The sequence below is a fragment of the Phacochoerus africanus genome, chromosome 16, assembly GCF_016906955.1.
Source record: "Phacochoerus africanus isolate WHEZ1 chromosome 16, ROS_Pafr_v1, whole genome shotgun sequence".
Lineage (NCBI taxonomy): Eukaryota > Metazoa > Chordata > Mammalia > Artiodactyla > Suidae > Phacochoerus > Phacochoerus africanus.
The window spans coordinates 10,516,652-10,536,747 of record NC_062559.1 but is presented as its reverse complement, the minus strand read 5'-3'; the positions used below and the strand labels follow the sequence as shown (position 1 = coordinate 10,536,747).

Here is a 20,096-nt window from a genome sequence, read left to right as displayed (position 1 = left end):
AATACAGCCCTAAAAAGACAAAAAAAAAAAAAAATGGACATGGCCATGCCTTCAGCCTTGGCTCTCTCGGATTATCAGCACATGGTCGGGTGCAAGTACAGCATCTCTCATCTGAAGCTCCTCTCTTCTGAGTCGGCTCTCCCTGATTATCAGGAATTTGGCCCACTGTGTTAACAGCGTCTCTCATCGCAATAAACTCTTCTTTCTTTTTTGTCTTTTGTCTTTTTGATGGCCGAGCCCATGGCATATGGAGGTTCCCAGGCTAGGGGTCTAATCAGAGTTACAGTTGCCAGCCTACACCAGAGCCAGAGCCACAGCAATGCCAGATCTGAGCCGTGTCTGTGACCTACACCACAGCTCACGGCAACGCCAGATCCTTAACCCACTGATAGAGGCCAGGGATCGAACCCTCAACCTCATGGTTCTTAGTCGGATTCGTTTCCGCTGCACCACAATAGGAGCTCCAATAAACTCTTCTTTCTTTTCACATCCCCCCTCCACTACGAGTCTGGAAAATTCTTCTTTCCAACCTGCATGCACAAACCACAGACAGTACAGTTTGGTTTGAGCGGTAGGGAACAACGATTATAAAATTTTTCTCAATTTGAGACCCTGTGAAACAATGTTGAGAGGGAAAAAGCAGCATTGCGCCATTTGTATTGGGCTCTCTAGGAAGCAGGCACTGATAAGGAATTAAGGGTACAGACGCTGTCCTGGGGGGTAACACCAGAGAAAGTCAAGGGAAGAAGCAGGGTTGGTCTGGGGGCTGTCAGACTGCGATGCAGCCCTGACAAAGTCTACGGTGGGCCCAACGGGAGCCAGAGTCTAGCCTTGGGCAGAAAAACATAGGTCCTTTTACCACTGCCTTGGTTGGTCATTGGCAGGGGTCACTGGAGACGTGCCTGACTTCAGTGCAGTCACTAAAGTGAATCCTGAAGAAGCTAAAGCTGGAGGCTCTCATCTAAAAACCCTCCTTGCAGCTGGGCAGCAAGCCTTGGCTTGAAGGGAAATCTGAGGGACTCCTGTGTCAGATCTGGTCCTCTCTTTGTGCCACGGGGATCTGTTTCTTCAGTTTTTTTCACAGCCACGATGGGCTGCCCTTACTGAAAGGACACTTAAAAGAGGGAAGTTAAGGGAGTTTCTGCTGTGGCGGATTGAGTTAAGAATTTGGCGTTGTCTCTGCAGCAGCAGAGTTCCATCCCTGGCCCAGTGCAATGCACGAGGATCCAGTGTTGCCACGGCTGTGGCATAGTTGGCAGCTGTGACTCAGATCTAATGGATCCCTGGCCGGAGAACTTCTACATATGGAAAGTGCGGCATCCTCATGGATCCCAGGCGGGTTCGGGTTCGGGTTCGTTAACAGCTGAGCCACGAAGGGAACTCCCTCTCTTTCTTTTTGGATTGGCGCATAGTTGATTGACAATATTGTGTTAGTTTCAGGTATACAGCAAAGTGATTCCGTTATACATACGTGTAAATCTATTTTTTTCTATTCATTTCTGATATGGTTTATTATAAGATATTGACTATAATTCCCTGTGCTGTACAGTAAATCCTTGTTGTTTACCTGTTTTATATATAGTAGTGTGCATCTGTTAATCTCACACTCCCAATTTATCCCTCCCCCCTTCTCCTTTGGTAACCATAAATTTGTTTTCTTTGAGTCTATTTCTGTTTTGTAAATAAGTTCATTTGTACTATTTTTTTTAGATGCCACATATAAGTGATATATAATATGTCTCTGTCTGACTTACTTTACTTAGTATGATAATCTCTAGGTCCATTCACCTGCAGGTCTCTCACCATTAGGAGGTCAAAGTGCCTGGTGGCAGCTGTAACTTTTAGTCCAGTGGGATCTTTGCTGTATCCCCGGGCAAGAATGTGCCCCTTTGGGGAGACCAAAGCCTCTAATTTTGTAGAATCTGGACTTATGGGTACAGGGAAGCCCAGTGGATTTGTAGGAGAGCAAAACTTGCCACCCCCAAAATGTCTCTAGCATGCGGATTATTTCAAACTGAAAATAATCAAGGGCTGAAAGACTCGGGAGGAAACTTTGAGCTTTTCCTCAGCTGCCTAAAAGAAATTTAGATGTAGGGCATGTTCCCAAGCTAGAGTTATCACCAGAGATATCTGCAAAGAGAATGGGCTCAGTGTGGCAGGGGACATTCTCAGCAGGGCCTAGAGGTCAGAGTCTACTCTGTGTCCCCTTGTCTCTGCTGACCCAGCAAACATTTATTTACCAAATATTTGCACCACTACCCCCAACCTCCTCTTTGGTGTTTCTTTTTCTTTTTTCTTTTTTTTTTTTTTGGCCACACTTGGTGCATGTACAAGTTCCCAGCCAGGGATCAAACCAGAGCCATAGCAGTGACAAACATCGGGTCCTCAGCTGCTAGGCCACCAGGGAACTCTGTTCTCTTTTGTCTTCAGCTAAAGATGGTATTTAAGGTGAGGTTGTCAGGAGCTCCTGTCTTAGCTCAGCAGTAACTATCCTGACTAGGATCCATGAAGATGTGGGTTCAATCCCTGGCCTAGCTCTGAGGGTTAAGAATCCGGCATTGCCATGAGCTGCAGTTTGGGTCACAGACGCAGCTTGGATCTGGTGTTGCTGTGGCTGTGGTATAGACCAGCAGCTGTAGCTCCAATTTGACCCCTAGCCTGGGAACTTCCATAAGCTGCAACTGCAGCCCTAAAAAGAAAAAGAAAAAACATAAAAATAAAAATGTGAGGCTTTCAGCTCTTGGGGGGAGTTATTCAGTTTTCCTGTATCTCTCCCATGTATACACGTTATTCAGCTTTGGGTGATTTTTTCTCCTATTCATCTGTCCCATGTCAATTTAATTCTTAGACCAGCCAGAAGAACCTGGAAGAGGAAAGGAAAATTTCTTCCTCCCCAACCAGTCAGTGGAAAGATACTAGCTGGGGCCACTCATGCTTCCCCAAGGTCTTCCCTCTATTGGGAACCCAGCACCGTAGACATTCTCTGATGGAAGGCGTAGGCTCGGATACCCTGGAGGAAATGTCGTCACGGCAGTGAATTGCCTCCATGCCAGAGCTTCAGCTGTGTCTCTGACCATTCCAGTGTTTTACCTATCAGCAGTTTTGGGGGTCCAGGGTGTGTGACAGGACCAGGAGACCCCATGTTCACGGACTGATTCCTCTATTTCCTGGGATGAAGAGCAGCTTCTGGTGGTCAGATACTGTGTTATGTGGGGTTCTGTATCTGTGGATCAGGCCGCCTTTATCACCCAGAGGAGTTCCAGTCGTGGCTCAGCAGAAATGAATCTGACTAGTATCCATGAGCACACAGGTTTGATCCCTGGCCTTGCTCCATGGGTTAAGGATCTGGTGTTGCCATGAGCTGTGGTGTAGCTTGCAGATTCAGCTGGGATCTCTTGTTGCTGTGGCTGTGATGTAGGCCAGTGGCTACAGCTCTGATTCAGTCCCTAGCCTGGGAATTTCCATATGCCATGTGTGCAGTCCTAAAAAGACCAAAAAAAAAAAAAAAAAAAAAAGCTCCCAGAGAGTGGTACTACTGAGGTCCTGCAGGCAGGAAAGGCAACCCCATACTTGGAATCAGCGTCTGTTCCTGAGAAAGCACACCTCTGGCCTTCCAGGAAAAATGGGCCCCAGTGTTGTCAACTGGTCACCAAGTATCTTATTGGTTTCCTTAAGGAATAGGGCTGAGCCTTGGTCTTGATGGCTGGCAGAGGGGCATTTAGAGGTGGCAGTAGCTGTATTGATTTTAGTAAATGACAGTTCATGCTGTTAGGTTTTTGTATTGCCTTCATCTCTGCCACCGTAGCCTTTTTGTTCAGGTCCCCATTGTGCAGTAGGGTGGGAGAGGGGCTCTGACAAAGGCTGGCCACATCAACTGGCCAAGTCTTTAAGTCTAGTTGGCACATCTTTCATCATAGATACTTACTAGCGGGCCTTAACACGTGATCCACACAACTTCCCATTTTTACATTTTTTTTTTTAGGGCCGCACCACGGCATATGGAGGTTCCCAGGCTAGGGTTCGATTCGGAGCTATAGCTGCTGGCAACACTGGATCCTTAACCTCCTAGGCAAGGCCAGGGATCAAACCTGCGTCCTCATGGATGCTAGTCAGATTCATTTCCACTGAGCCACAATGGGAGCTCCTGCTTTTTTTTAAATTATTATTATTATAGTTGATTTACAGTATTCTGTCAATTTATGCTGTATAGCAAACTGACCCAGTCATATGTATATATATATATCATACATATATTCATACATGTATGATATATATATGAAAATATATAATGTCTAATATGTATGACTATATAATATGTATTATAGTCACATATAAATGATATATATATATTCTTTTTCTCACATTACCCTCCGTCATGCTCCATCACCAGTGACTGGATACAGTTCCCTGTGCTGTACAGCAGGATCAATTCCCCACTTTGCATCCACTCCTATATGTCTGTCCACCTGCCTCTATTCCAGATCTTCTTGTCTGTGACTTTACAATCTTTTTCAGCTCCTCTACCCACTGGCCAGGCCACCCATCACTGTCCAGGAGTCCACATCTGTTCTAACCTTGGGCCGTTCTCCTCCCACAGAAAGTGGAGAACCAGGTGTACGTCTCAGATCGCCTCCCATTGGGGAGATTTCCCTTCCCCACCGTTTTGCAAGGCCTCCCTGGAGTGAGACTGTAGCAGAAGTGCCCTCCGTTCTCAGCCTGCCTCCACAGAACAAGGTGCCTCGTCCATACTCCCAGCTCGGTCTTTTTCTTCGTACTTTATTGGTGCTATGGGACCCCCTCACATGGCCACAGTTATAAGCTTAGGAGGAGGTGCCGGTGCCAATGTAATGAGTGACGTGGAGAGCTGGGCTCCTTGGTTCATGCACCTCCCTTGTACCCCCTGGTTCTGCCTACGCTCAGTCCCAGATATACTCATTTCATCCCACAGTGGCTTCGATGCTGGGCCTGCCTGGCTGTAGAAACTGATCTGTCCCGTAGAACCTCACTAGCGACGGTGATGTGAACCCAAGGTCATTTAGCATCTCTACCAGGGCCCAGGAGCAAGCTGGGAGCTGTTTCTCCAAAGGAGTGTAATTCTTCCCAGTAGGTGGCACACCTTGTTCCACCATCCCAGGGGGCCGCTCTGTGGTTCTTTTACGGAGACTTGCCATAAATGCCACACTCCATATTGCTCCGTGGCTGACACTCCAACACTATAGACTCTGCCAGATCGCAGCGTCTAAGCAGAAGGGCTCTTTTTATCACCGTCTAGACACACTGCAGAGTTTTTCCTGCTCTGAGTCTACTCACAGCTGGCAGCCCTCCATGTAACCCAGTATGTGGGCATCCATAGTATCCTCAGGTGTGAAATGTTCAAGAACGCACAGGTTCCAGAGCTCCTGTTGTGGCGCAGTGGAAACAAACGCGGCTAGTATCCGTGAGGATGCGGATTCAATCCCAGGCCTCGCTCAGTGGGTTAAGGATCCAGCATTGCCGTGAGCTGTGGTGTAGGTCGAAGATTTGACTTGGATCTCACCTTGCTGTGGCTGTCATGTAGGCCGGAAGCTACAGCTCTGATTCGACCCCTAGCCTGGGAACTTCCATATGCCGCAGGTGCGGCCCTAAAAAGCAAAAAAAGAAAAAGAAAGAATGCAAAGATTCCTAACAGGCTTTGTGCTTCCTTCCTTCCAGTAAAGGAGATACAATGCAGAAACATGTCTTTTACTTAGGAGGAAATATCCCAGCCCACTAGTGGCCATCAGACCTCTAAAATTTTTTGTGCAGTGGCAGGATTTCTCTCCCACTCTCTGGAGCACATGTCAGACTCTAGCATGCACCCCACCTTTTTCTCATCCTGCCTGAGCAGCACATCATCGAGGCAATGGATTTTTGTGATGTTACCTGCAATGCCCAAGTGCTCCGCTTCTCTTCAGACTATATTATGACCACGGAGTGGGGGGACCATGGAGTGAACACGGCCCTGAGGCAAAACTGCAAATGCTTGTCAGTATTCCTCCTGTGTGCATATAAACTATTTCTGACTGTCTTTCCTGATTGGGATCAAAAAGAATGCATTTACCAGAGTTCCTGTCATGGCGCAGCGGAAACGAATCTGACTAGGAACCATGAGGTTGAGTGTTCGATCCCTGGCCTTGCCCAGTGGGTTAAGGAGCCGGCGTTGCCGTGAGCTGTGGTGTAGGTCGCAGACACGGCTTGGATCTGGCATTGTGTGGCTCTGGCATAGGCTGGCAGCTACAGCTCCGATTAGACCCCTACCCTGGGAACCTCCATATGCCTCGGGTGCGGCCCTAAAAAGACAAAAAAAAAAAGTGCCATTCATCTTCGTCATGCCTCCAGCCTGGGACACACTGCTATTTTGTAGTTACCATGTTGGGAAGAGAGGAGGAGAGGTGGTGCAGTTGCAGCCGCGTCCACTTGGCCTTTCCTCTACCATGGCTCTCACCCTAGAGGGCAGGAGACAACGTGAGGATTAGACCAACTTCCAAGAATGTCAATCCCCACATGCATCTGGGATTAAGGAATGACAACTAGCAGGCCTGTGGACCCAGAGGACCCAGCAGAAGTCGGGTCCTTTTCAGAAATCCATTTGCTCCCATACTAGTGGGGGTAGAGGGGACATAAAGGGCTGCACATCTCAGGGTATCAGTTGACCTCTGACTTTGTGTTCAACAGTTATCCCGAAGTCCGGGCGTTCCCTTTTCCTAGTGTTCCTTCACCCACGTAGATATCGTGGATCTCTTTGGGGAGGGGCTGGAGGAAACATTACGACTCATTCTTGCCACGGTGTTTGCCAGTATTTCTCCCTGGGGATTGGGCCACCTCTTTAGTCGCTGGATCCTATATCTGAGTGCTAGTTCAGGTATGGAAACCAGGCAAAAAATTATGACCTGCTATTGGAGCGAATGTCTTCCTCATTATCCTTATTAATTCTTGCTCTTTTTATTTTTTAATTTTTTTTCCACTGTACAGCATGGGGACCAAGTTACACTTACATGTATACATTTTTTTTCCACTCTTTGTTCTGTTGCGCTATAAGTATCTAGACATAGTTCTCAATGCTACTCAGCAGGATCTCATTGTAAATCCATTCCAAGTTGCATCTGATATTTTTAAATTTTTTTATGTCTTGCTTTTCAGGGCAAACAGAGGCATATGGGGGTTCCCAGGGTGGAGGTCAAATCGGAGCTACAGCAATGCGGGATCCAAGCCGTGTCTGTAGCCTACACCACAGCTCAGGGCCACACCAGATCCTTAACCCACTGAGCGAGGCCAGGGATCGAACCTGCATCCTCGTGGATCCTAGTTGGGTTTGTTAACGGCTGAGCCACCATGGGAACTCCTAATTCTGGTTCTTTTTAGATTACACATGTGAAGCAATGCTTTGCTGGCTATCCATCTATTTCGCTCCTAGGGCCACTCCGTTCTATTCACAGTCTCTGAAGCTCTCTGCAGGTCAGGCCCCGCTGGCTTTGTTGTTACAAACTCCTGGCCTCTGGAATCAAGGGTCCTCACCTGGGATCTACGGCATCTGGGTCCTATCAACCCCACTGCCGTATCAGTGAGCCACGCTGTAGGACAGCCCCTCCCTCCATCACTTCGGTCCTGTGGAGAAAGTGGCACCGAACTTCTTAGCGACGTTGGTGTTCCTCTCACCAGTGTGTTGCTGCCAGCCTTGTTGGATGTGATTCCTGTGAGCCACTCTGGACAGCCTAATTTTTTGGTGGACCTTCTGGCCTACCAGCATATCTATCTATTCCAGCATGTCTACCTTTCCGAGTCTTTTCACCGCTTCCTCTACTGCATGCCACAGAAATTTAGGCATTTCACCCTCACTCTTCATGGGCCACTACTTCCCCAGGCTTTTACGAGCCAACTGGCAGCAATTTGGCACCCTCCCCTGGTCCTTGATAGGATGCTAAATCCTGTATCCTGAGAGTGCGCCTTTGTCAATCAATTCCGTTTCCACACAGTTTTACGTTCCAGCCCACTTGATAATGGAGAGTTCTCCGAATGGTCAGGTTGAAAATCAAAACACATCCCTCCGGGGAGTTCCTATTGAGGTGCAGCAGTAACGAATCCAACGAGTATCCATGAGGTTTCAGGTTCAATCCCTTGTCTTGCTCAGTGAGTCCAGGATCCAGCGTTGCCATGAGCTGCGGTGTATGTTGCAGACTCGGCTCAGGTCCTGAGTTTCTGTGGCTGTCATGCAGGCCAGTGGCTACAGCTTGATTCAGTTACAGCTGGGAACTTCCATATGCAGCAGGTGTGGCCCTAAAAAGCAAAACAAAAATAGGCACATCGCTCACTTTAGAGGACTGACAAGGAAAGGAGAGAGGAATTACTCTATTTGGGCACCTAGAGAGATTTTTTTTTTTCTTGTTTGCTTGAGTTTCGGGGCATTTTTTGTTAGTTTTTGGCTGCACCCATGGCATAAGGAAATTCTGGGGCCAGGGACTGAATCCATGTCACAACAATTACCCAAGCCACTGCAGTGACAGAGCCGGATCTTTAACCTGCTGTGCCACCAGGGAACTCCTGTTTGCTTATTCATTGGTGTTGTTTTGCTAGAAGATCTGAGTATAGGTGAAAATTTCCAGGAAATAAATCCGGGGTTGATCGAAAAGTTACAGCTGCTTGCACACGTGAGTGTGACATCAGGCTATGCGTGTCAGTTGAAGCACCAATCAGGGAGGGAGGCAAGACATACACAAGACAGCAATGAGTCCGCTCTGCCAAGTCATAGAAATTTAAAGTACACAAACCTTAGAGGGTTGAGTCAGATGGAATGTCCAAAGTCCACGGCCAACAGATGTTCTCCAGGAAATACAGGCATCAGAGGAGGCATTAGTCAGCCAGACACAGGAGGGCAGAGGCAGGAAGCAGGCAGGAGGGTTTCCCTAGGCTAAACCTGCCTAGCAGCGAGGTTCCCTGGGACGAAGTACTGGGAAGGGATGGAGAAGGAGAATTCAGGTAGGGGTTAATGCCAGGGCAATGACGGCCATTTCTCTCTTTAAGAATGAACTTAGAGGAGTTCCTGTCATGGCTCAGTGGTAAACGAATCCGACTAGGATCTATGAGGTGGTGGGTTTGATCCCTGGCCTCACTCAGTGGGTTAAGGATCTGGCGTTGCCGTGAGCTGTGGTGTAGGTCACAGACATGGCTTGGATCCTGCGTTGCTGTGGCTGCGGGGTAGGCCGGCAGCTGTAGCTCCAATTCGACCCCTAGCCTGGAAACCTCCATATGCCGTGGGAGCGGCCCTAGAAAAGGCAAAAAGACAAAAAAAAATGACCTCAGAGACCTTGGTGGTGGTGGTAAAAAGAGGAACTTTGGACAGCAAGCCTTCTGATAACACTCGTCTGAAAGCAAAGGCAACAGGCACACAGTAATCCAGAGGTGGGGCTGCCTAATGTGGCAGCCAGCTGTTCCCCAGCCAGCCTCACATGCCGATATCTGCACACTTGTGTGGTCCCCTCCCACACTGTACTGGACTGATTGTGCAATCCATGGGGTATTAGAGAAATGACAGTGTAAGTTCCAAAGCTAGGTCATATAAAAAACATCATGGAGACCAAAAAAAAAAAAAAAAAGGGAGTTCCCGTCGTGGCACAGTGGTTAACGAATCCGACTAGGAACCATGAGGTTGCGGGTTCGGTCCCTGCCCTTGCTCAGTGGGTCAAGGTTCCGGCGTTGCCGTGAGCTGTGGTGTAGGTTGCAGACGCGGCTCGGATCCCGCGTTGCTGTGGCTCTGGCGTAGGCTGGTGGCTGCAGCTCTGATTCGACCCCTAGCCTGGGAACCTCCATATGCCGAGGGAGCGGCCCAAGAAATAGCAAAAAGACCAAAAAAAAAAAAACAAACCATCATGAGAGTTCCCATTGTGGTGCAGCGGAAACAAATCTGGCTAGAAGCCATGAGGTTGCGAGTTCGATCCCTGACCTTGCTCAGTGTGTTAAGGATCTGGTGTTGCCATGAGCTGTGATGTAGGTCGCAGACACAGCTCGGATCTGGCATTGCTGTGGCTGTTGTGTAGACTAGCAGTAACAGCTCCAATAAGACCCCTAGCCTGGGAACTTCCATACACCACAGGTGCAGCCCTAAAAAGACAAAAACAAAAACAAAAACAAAAAAACCCACATTATGGGACTTCCTGGTGGCTCAGTGGGTTAAGGATCTGGCATTGTACTGCTGTGGCTCCAGTCACTGCTAAAGCACAAGTTTGTTTTTTGTTTGTTTCGGGGTTTTTTTTAATATATATATTTTTAGGGTGGGGCCAGGGGTGGAACCTGCATCCTCACGGATGCCAGTTGGGTTTGTAACTGCTGAGCAACAGTGGGAACTTCCAGTTGTTATATTGTATGGACATTCAGGCAGCCCTCTGGAAAGGTCCATGCGGCAGGTAATCAAGACCTGCTGTCAACAACCAGCACTAACTGGCCAGCATGTGGCTGAGCCACTTGGAATGGGATCCTTCAGCTCCAGTCAAGAGAGCAGGTGACTCGAACCCCCAGCTGACAGCTTGGCTTCAACCTCATAAGACTCTGAGCCAGAATCACCCTGCCAAGCTGCTCAGCACTATGGGAGCTATTCAGTAACTATGGGAGATAAGAATATTGATTGCTTTAAGCTATGAACTTAAATTGAAGGTAAATTGTTATGCAGCAGTGGATAATTAATAAAATACACCCAAGAATAGACTTGTGGTTGTCAAGGGGGCCAAGGATGGCAGAGGGAAAAATTGGGAGTTTGGGGTTAGCAGATGCAAACTATTACATATGGAATGGACAAAGTAAGTCCTACTGTATGGCCCAGGGAACTATATCAATATCCAGAGATAGACTATAATGGAAAAGAATTATGAAAAGAATGTATAGGGAGTTCTCTGGTGGCCCCAGGGGTTAGGGATCCAGCCTTGTCACTGTTATGGCTCTGGTTACTGCTGTGGCAAGGGTTCGATCCCCGGCTCCGGAACGTTCACATGCTGCAGGTGTGGCTGGAAAAAAAAAAAAAAGAATAACGAAGATCCAAAAAGTAACTCTCATTTACACCAGTTAAAGCTAAGTGGCTTTGTCTATGTAAGGATACTGAGCAAACTAGTTTTCAACTTTATCTTTTTTTCAAGGCCTCATCCTTGGCATATGGAAGTTCCGGGCCAGGGATTGAATCTGAGCCTCAGCTGCAGCAACTCCAGATCCTTTTAAGATTGAACCTGCACTTCACAGTGACTCAAGTCACTGCAGCTAGATTTCTTTTTTTTTTTTTTCCGTAGGCCCAAACCTGCTGCATACGGAAGTTCCCAGGCTAGGGGTCGAGTCAAATTCGAGTCTCATCTTCAACCTACACCACAGTTAATGGCAACACCGGATCCTTAACACACTGAGGGAAGGCAGGAGATCGAACCTGCATCCTCATGGGTACCAGTTGGGTTCTTAACCCACTGAGCCACAATGGGAGCTCTGCAGCCAGGTTCTTAACCCATTGTGCCATGGTGGAAACTCCTAATTTTCAACTTCTGATTGCTAATGTAATTGTTTAATTGGTGAAAAGATAATTGGACAATCTGAAAGCAGTATAATCATCATAACACGTACATGGGAAAAAATACCATATGTTGTAATCCCATGATTCTAAGAGAAGGAACTCCCTGTGAGCGGAGGTGTGGGATCCTAGGAAGGCCCAGGTCAGTCCCCACCCTGGTCAGTTGCTAGCAATAGCTGAAGGTGACATGGAGCTGTGTGCTTTGATATCAGAAAGACCTGATTTGAATCCTGCTTCCCTGGCTTCCTTCCTGTGCAACTTGGAGCAGGTTACTTAACCTCTCTGAGTTTTCTCTGTATTTTTAAAATTCTTTTACTCTTTTTTTTTTTTTTTTGTCTTTATAGGGTCGAACCCATGGCACATGGAGGTTTCCAGGCTAGGCGCTGAATCGGAGCTACAGCTGCCGGCCTACGCCAGAGCCCATTAAACCAGGTCTGTAGCGTATATGGGAGCTCACGACAATGCCAGATCCTTAACCCACTGAGCGAGGCCAGGGACTGAACCTATGTCCTCATGGATACTAGTCAGATTTGTTTCCACTGAGCCACAATGGGAACTCCCTAGTTTTTTCCTCTGTAGAGAAGTACTGAAACCCACCTTGCTGATTTGCTTGTGACTCACCTGAGATCATTTATAAGCGAAATGATGAGTCAGCCTGTAGCCTCAGGAGATAGATTGTCTGGGTTCAATTCTTGGCTCTAGCACTTGCTTTAGCTGTGTGACCTGGGCAAGTCACTTAACCTCTCTGTTTCAGTTTTCTCACCTATAAAAAGAAAATAATAATAGCCCTTACGTACTAGGTCCATTGGTTGTGAAAGTTAGATGAATTTTTTTTTTTTGTCTTTTCTAGGGCCTCACCTGCGGCATATGGAGGTTCCCAGGCTAGGGAACCTCGAATCGGAAGTTAGATGAATTATTTACAGAAAGTATTAAGAATAGGGCTGGGCACACTGTCAGTGCTATTACACATGCTTCAGTGCTGTTTTTTTTTTTTTTTTTCTTTTTAGGGCCACATCTGTGGCATATGGAAGTTCCCAGGCTAGGGGTCTAATTGGAGCTGTAGCTGCCAGCCTATGCCACAGCCACAACAATGCAGGATCTAAGCCACATCTGCAACCTACACCACAATGCTGGATCCTCAACCCACCAACTGAGCCCAAGGATTGAACCCGAATCCTTATGGATTCTAGTTGGGTTTGTTAACCACTGAGCCATGAAGGGAACTCCCTGCTTAAATATATATGTTTAGTCCTTTTAGGGCCACACCCGAGGCATATGGAGGTTCCCAGGGTAGGGGTCTAATCGGAGCTGTAGCTGCCAGCCTATGCCAGAGCCACAACAATGCCAGATCCGAGGCGCATCTGTGACCTACACCACAGCTCCCGGCAATGCAGGATCCTTAAACCACTGAGCGAGGCCAGTGATCGAACCCTCAACCTCATGGTTCCTAGTTGGACAGTTTCTGTTGAGCCACAATGGGAAATCCTTCTTATATGTTTTTTTAGACATAATTTGCATGCTATGTAATTCTATTTATTTATTTGGCCATGCCTGTAGCATGTGGAAGTTCCTGAGTCAGGGATGGAACCCTTGCCATAGCACCAACCTGAGTCACATGGGACAATGCCAGTCCTCAAGTCACTGGGCCATCAGGGAACTCCACAATTTAGTGGGTTTTTAGTATGTTTACAAGATTTTGCATCATCATTATCTAATTTTAGAACATTTTCATTACCCCCCCAAAGAAACACCATGTACCTACCCTTTAACAGTCACTTTCTTTCTTTCTTTTCTTTTCTTTTTTGTCTTTTCAGGGCTGCATCCACAGCATATGGACGTTCCCAGGCTAGGGGTCAAATCAGAGCTGTAGCTGCCAGCCTTCGCCACAGCCATAGTAATGCAGAATCCAAGCCTTATTTGCAAACTACACCACAGCTGACAGCAATGCCGGATCCTTAACCCACTAATCAATGCTTGGGATTGAACCTGCGTCCTCATGGATGCCAGTCAGATTCGTTTCTGCTGAGCCAAAACAGGAACTCCTAGCAGTCACTTTCTGTTCACTCTTTTTCCAAACCCCTGGCAACAAATTATCTATTTTCTGCCTCTGAATTTACCTATTCTGCCATTTCATATAAATGGAGTCATACAGTATGTGACACCATATATATATATATATACATAAAGTATGTGACACCATATATGTGTGTGTGTGTGTGTGTGTATGTAAAGGCTGCAGCATGCAACAGCTTAATGTGGAATCTCAGTTCCCAGCCCACAGACTGAAGCTGGGCTGCAGGGGTAAAAACGCCAAATCCTAACCTCTAGACCACCAGGGGCCTCATAGCATAATGTTTTCAAGGCTCATTCCTGTTATAGCATTCTCTTTAACGGCTGAGTAATATTCCATGGTATGAATATGCCACATTTGTTTAGGTTTTCATATTATTTAAAGCACTTAACGCATAGTAAATGCTCAGGCCCTGGTGGTCTTGTCATGGGGCTCAGGGCACAGCCCCAGTCCTTTTCTATCCCAAGGGACATAGTACCCAAGGAAGAAGCCCAAGCCATGAAAGGCCACCCAGATGCAGCCAGCGGTGGGACTCTCTCTCCCTGCCACGCCCAGTCTGGCCTTGACCATCCATCCAGGGCACTCAGAGATCCCAAGTTCCCTGTTGCCTCTTCCCAGCCACACACAGCCTGATCGCCTATGGTCATTCCCACTCCCGATCACCTGATCGCTTCAAGTGATCTATTCTTTCATTCCTGCTCTGGACCTGATGACCTTTGCAGTTTCCCTACACAGTCCACATTACTCTGTGTGTGTGTTTTGTCTTTTTAGGGCCACACCTGTGACATATGGGAGTTCCCAGGCTCGGGGTCGAATAGGAGCTGCAGCTGCCAGCCTATACCACAGCCACAGCAACATGGGATCCCAGCTGCATCTGCGACCTCCACCACAGCTCACGGGAACGCAGGATCCTTAACCCACTGAGCAGGGCCAGGGATCAAATCCACGTCCTCATGGATATACTCGGGTTCATGACCACTGAGCCTCAACGGGAACTCCCTACATTTTCTTCATTTTAATCTCGGTGGCTTCCAAAATTTCCATGGTGAATATCTAGTACTTTTGTAATAGGAAAAAATAAGTTATTTTAAAGTAATTGAAAAATACATTTCTTTTTTTTTCTTTTAAGGCAGCACCCATATCATGTGGGTCGAGGATCAAACTCTCACCACAACAATGACCTGAGACACAGCAGTGACCACGCTGGATCTTTAACCCTCTGCACGACAAGAGAACTCCAAAAAATGCATTTCTTTAAGGAGTATTTTCCCCAATGCTTTGTCTCAGGTTATTTCTTGTTCTTTCTTAAAACAGTCAAAAGGAGGTCCTTTCCCCATTAGCCCATGTAACTTGCTAGGAGGGAGTGGGATACATTTTTTGAAAAACATTCTCTTTTTTTGCAAAGCATTTGAATTTTGAGGTTTCTTTTTATTATGAGACTTTTACCTAACAAAAATCCACTCCAGTAAGAAATGCCCAGGCTTGTCTTACTGTTTTTCACATTCCCTCAGCACCTCATGCCCCAGGTGACTGACAGGTGGTTTCCAAGGACCAGTATCACTGTGCATCAGGGCGACATTGGAGCAACAGGGACTCCAGAACATCCCCTCGAGCGCAGATCTGGATTAACACAAAAACAATAAACAAAACCCCCAAACACATAGTTAGCAAGACGCAATTCGCTTATCGTAAAATTTGCCTGTTTTAAGAGTATAACTCAACCCCCCCCCCAAAAAAAAGAGTACAACTCAGTCGTACAACCATCATCACAATCTGAATTCGTTTTATTTATTTACTTATTTGTCTTTTTGTCTCTTTAAGGCTGCACCCAAGGTATGTGGAGGTTCCCAGGCTAGGGGTTCAATCTGAGCCTCTGCCACACCCACAGCAACTCAGGATCCGAGCCACGTCTGCGACCTACACCACAGCTCATGGCATCGCTGGATCCTTAACCCACAGAGCAAGGCCAGGGATCGAACCCGAGTCCTCATGGATGCTAGTTGGGTTTGTTAACAGCTAAGCCACGTTGGGAAGACCTAGTTTTTATTTTATAGTTCTTCAGAAATTGCTGTACTGTTGCAATGGCAAGAAAGTTGCAAGTTCCAACTTTGCCTCTTAGCCCTGCAACCAGTTTTTGGGCACCTGTTATTACATCGTTCATAACACCTTAGGTTCTGAGAGCTACAGTTGGGAATAAGAGCTTCTTCTCAAGTACATGAAATGCTGTATTCTGCTCTTCATAATTACAGCTACAGTTCAAACAGCCTCTCTGGGGATTTAGAGGCTTAAAGCAGTATCACAAACGGCTGGAAATCAGAGATCATTTCAATGGATTGAGCAAGAACAACAGGGCTGTTAACAGCATAATGAGCAACACTGCCCTTAGACCTTGGTGGGAAAGACCTCTACCCTGGACTCTGTGGGTGTTTTGTTTTGTTTTTTGTTTTTGTAGCTTTTTAGGGCTGCACCTGCAGCATATGGAGGTTCCCAGGCTAGGGGTCAAATTGGAGCTGCAGCTACCAACCTACACCACAGCTCACAGCAATGCTGGATTCTTAACTCACTGGGCAGGGCCAGGGATTAAACCCACATCCTCGTGGATGCTAGTTGGGTTGATTACCGCTGAGCTGCAATGGGAACTCTGTTAATTACTCTGTTAATTCTGAGGGTTGGACTAGATGTCCTTCACAGATCCTTTCCAGCTCTACTATTCCATGATTCGATGATTTTAGACCACTTTTGCAACTGTGTTAACTGGGTTCAGGAGTAAGATAGACAAGCAGTGCAATCAACACATATTTATTATAGTTCCTTATTGTGCATAGGTGTTGTTACCTAAAGCAATGAGGCCAGGTAAGAATCATGGGATTAAGTCATAAAGCAGCCATAGCCAATTGTAGAAGATGCTCGAATCACTTAGTTTATTGTACTCAATACACTCAAACTAGTCACACCCAATATTTAAGAAATCAGGGGTTGGAGTTCCCATTGTGGATCAGAGGTTAACAAATCCAACTAGGAACCATGAGGTGGCGGGTTGAGTTATAGTCTGTGGGGGGTAAGGATCCCACGTTGCCGTGAGCTGTGGTGTAGGTCGCAGATGTGGCTCAGATCCTGTGTTGCTGTGGTGTAGGCTGGCGGCTACGGGAACCTCCATATGCCTCGAGTGCGGCCCTAGAAAAGACAAAAAAATTAAAAATAAAATAAAATAAAAAGAAATCAGGGGTTTAACGAACCACTCTAAGAGATCCGGGAAGGGAAGCTTCTTCAACAAAGACAGCTAGCATGGGTTCAGATGCAGGTACTGGCAACCCACATAAGGTAGGCTTTTCTCAGCAATCGCCTTCTCCTCCAGCAGAGCCTCAAGCAGCTTCTGTTATGGGCTGTCTCCTGGGGAATGGCTGTGCCCTGTCATGACCCCTCTCCAGCAACTACACTCAGATTCTATCTTTTGTGAGTTATAGTCTGTGGGGTGCAACAGTTAGAACCTCAGCTACAAGAAGCCTTACTTGTGGACAGAAAAAAAAAAAAATGTGGCCTGTCATTTCAGAAAACAAAGACTACTGCATGCCACTTCAGTAAACCGTGAATGAGGGCCACTGCACTCTGCCTCCCTCTGCCCAATGGTGTACCCTGAGGGGAATTTATATGAATCATAGAGGCCCTAGATTCATATCAAAGAAATAAATCAAGGATCCCAGACACTTGTATCTTCCTATACATAGACAAGCAATAAAATCCTCGAGAGTTCTGTTTTTTGTAATTAGTAGTAATTTTTTGATGTTCAAGTACATTTTCTCCCAGCAAAAATTACGATATATCCTGGCTCCTCTCTTACCTCTTTAGAACAGTTACTCAGAGCTGTCTGAGAAGCTGATTCCCAGGCTATAGTCCTTAGTAAGGTTCCCAAATAAAACTTGGCTTTCAGCTTCTAGGATTTTTTTTTTTTTCTGTTTTTTTAAGGCCGCACCTGTGGCACATGGAAGTTGCCAGGCTAGGGGTCGAATGGGAGCTATAGCCGCCACAGCCACAGCAATGTCAGATCCAAGCCATGTCTGTGACCTACATCACAGCTCTTGGCAACACCGGATCTTTAACCTACTGAGCGAGGCCAGGGATCGAACCTGTGTCCTCATGGATACTAGTCAGATTTGTTTCCACTGAGCCACGACAGGAACTCCAACCTTTAGGTTTTTTTAAGTCATCATACAGGTATGGACACAGAAAAGTTAGGATCCATAAGATGAAGGGCATTGCTCACCTTTTCCACGAGGGTTAAGTGGCAAACCATTGCAGTTGGTGACCAACAGCACTTTTGGAGCAATTTAAGACAAAAACAGGATAAGGCATCTATGCTTTGGACACACAGGAATAGGCAGGTCCCACAGACAGTTAGATATACAACTCAGGAAGAATTTTAATGACCTCAGTTCTTACAGCTTCCCATACATCAAAAAGCTAAAAAGATTAACTAGAAAAGACTATTCCTTGTTGTTAGCAGTAATATTTTACCAAGATAGATGCTTGACTGCAGGCATTCACCAGCCAGAAATCATATGTAAACTGGCTCCTCCCATACTTCTTCCGAGGAGTTGGCTCAGGGCTGAGTGGCTGATTCCTGGTCCTTTTTCATCCTCAACAAGATGCTGAATAAAACTTAATAAAACTTTACTGTTCTTATGTTGTGTTTGTCTTTCTGCACACCTGTAAAATCAGTTTACTTATCTAACTTCACACTTGCATCTTAATTTAAATATTCAAAATCTTAAGGAGTTCCAGCGTGAACTGGCCTTGTCACTGCAGCGGCTCGGGTAGCTGCTGTGGCAAGGGTTTGATCCCCAGCTTGGGAACATCTGCAAGACACAGGTGCGGCAAAAAAAAAAAAAAAAAAAAAAAAAAAATCAAAGTCATAAATCAGACCTTTAGAAACAATCCAGATGTTTGCCACTTCGGCCACTGTATTTCCTTATTCCTAGCAAATCATAAGTTCTATTCTAAATTCTGTGAGCGGGAATCTTAACATAAAGTCACATCACAATAATAGGTTTATCTATGGAAATAGGAAACTGGATTCTGGTGAACTCCCGCCTCCAAACATCAAGTTCCCTGGGTTAGGCAGAAATTCCTTTCAAGGCTTTCTCCAGCACAGCCCAAGAGACCTTGGTCACGTGCTATGCCCGTCAGCACCCAGGGTTGCTATGGAGCCCAACGCGGTCCAAATCGGAAGTGGTCCCTGAAAATTACTTTCCCAGGAAACTTGCATTTGAAAAACAATGTCACTCTAATTCTCTTTTTCATAAAGTAAACTCACAGAAATACAGTCAAACTCTCGGTCTCAGCACAGAGAACGACGCTATCCTCCGGAGAAAGAAACTTCCACTTCCGCCGCTGCAAAAACTCATAGGAACCAAGATGCCGAGAGCATGGGGTCTCCGGCGAGCGCTTCTCTGGACGGACCGGTGCACAGCCGGGTTGCCGTGGAGACCGAGCGAGCTTCGTGGATGCCTAGGCGCTACTGAGGCCCAGCCTTCTGCTGTCTGTTTGCCTTCGGGGCTCGCAGAACCGACGCCAAGATGGTTAGTGGCTTTGAACAGTGAGGGAGAAGTTTCGAGATTAGAGGTTCCCAGCACATTTCTGGGTTAACTCGAGGAGCGTCAGCAGAGGATGATCTGTGGTACCCTCCCCATATTCCCAGGGGGGACGGGGTGCAACTGTAAATATGTGGTTGCGTTCTTTCCTCCTGACTCTCCATTTCCCTTTTGCTGAGCTGCGCGTGGGATGGAAAGCAGACCAAGAGAAGGCTGAGGTGACAGAGCTGCGCAAAAGCATCTCTTATCTCTCTGTAATTGGAGGAGATAATGAAGTTTTTCTTTCAGCTGAAGCACAGATTGATGGCCCTTTTAGTAAAATACGTGTTACAGAAAAATTTGAATAGGCTTACCTGGCGTTCATCGTTACAGGATTTGACTTACAAATCCTGGAGCTGTCATTCTCAGTTTAAAGTTCACTATAGGGGAGTTCCTTGGTGGGGCAGCGGGTTGGGTGGATCTGGGTTTGTCAGTGCACCCGCTTGTGTCACTGCTGTGGCACAGGTTCGATCCCTAGCGGGGGAACTTCCACGTGCCACAGCTGCTGCCCCCCCCCCAAAAAAAATTGGTTATCGAAATTGGATCATAGAGCTGCCTTTGTTATTTCTTTCACAGATGCTTTCAAGAGCCAAACCTGCTGTAGGTGGGGACCTACCGCACACTGACAGAAGAAAGAAGAAAGGTAGGAAGATTCCAAAACTAGAGGAGCTACTTTCACAAAGAGATTTCACTGGAGCTATTACTCTGTTGGAGGTAATGTCCAAAGAAGGTTGCTTCTTGAGAGGTGAATAACCAGAACATAGATTAATGCTTGGGTGAATGCTGGTGGCTATGTTGTTGGAACAGCTGGGTGCATGCTGTACCTGTACATCTCCAGGTACAG

General features: G+C 46.7%; 1 protein-coding gene and 1 long non-coding RNA gene across 2 annotated transcripts in view; one reads left to right on the top strand and one right to left on the bottom strand.

The window, feature by feature from the left end:
* Positions 1-12,287: 12,287 nt before the first annotated feature.
* Positions 12,288-19,023, bottom strand: LOC125117581 (uncharacterized). Its single transcript, XR_007132655.1, has 4 exons — positions 18,937-19,023; positions 18,138-18,271; positions 15,072-15,245; positions 12,288-12,317 (listed from the first exon to the last, which is right to left on the bottom strand). It is a non-coding gene; the product is annotated as an uncharacterized LOC125117581 (long non-coding RNA).
* Positions 19,024-19,053: 30 nt separating this feature from the next.
* The window catches only part of IFT56 (intraflagellar transport 56), a 48,307-nt gene continuing 47,264 nt past the window's right edge, over positions 19,054-20,096 (top strand). The window contains exons 1-2 of the mRNA XM_047763552.1: positions 19,054-19,201; positions 19,829-19,966. Coding sequence (XP_047619508.1) covers positions 19,199-19,201; positions 19,829-19,966 — 141 coding nt within the window. The 5' untranslated portion in view covers positions 19,054-19,198. The remainder of the gene's footprint in view (positions 19,202-19,828; positions 19,967-20,096) is intronic.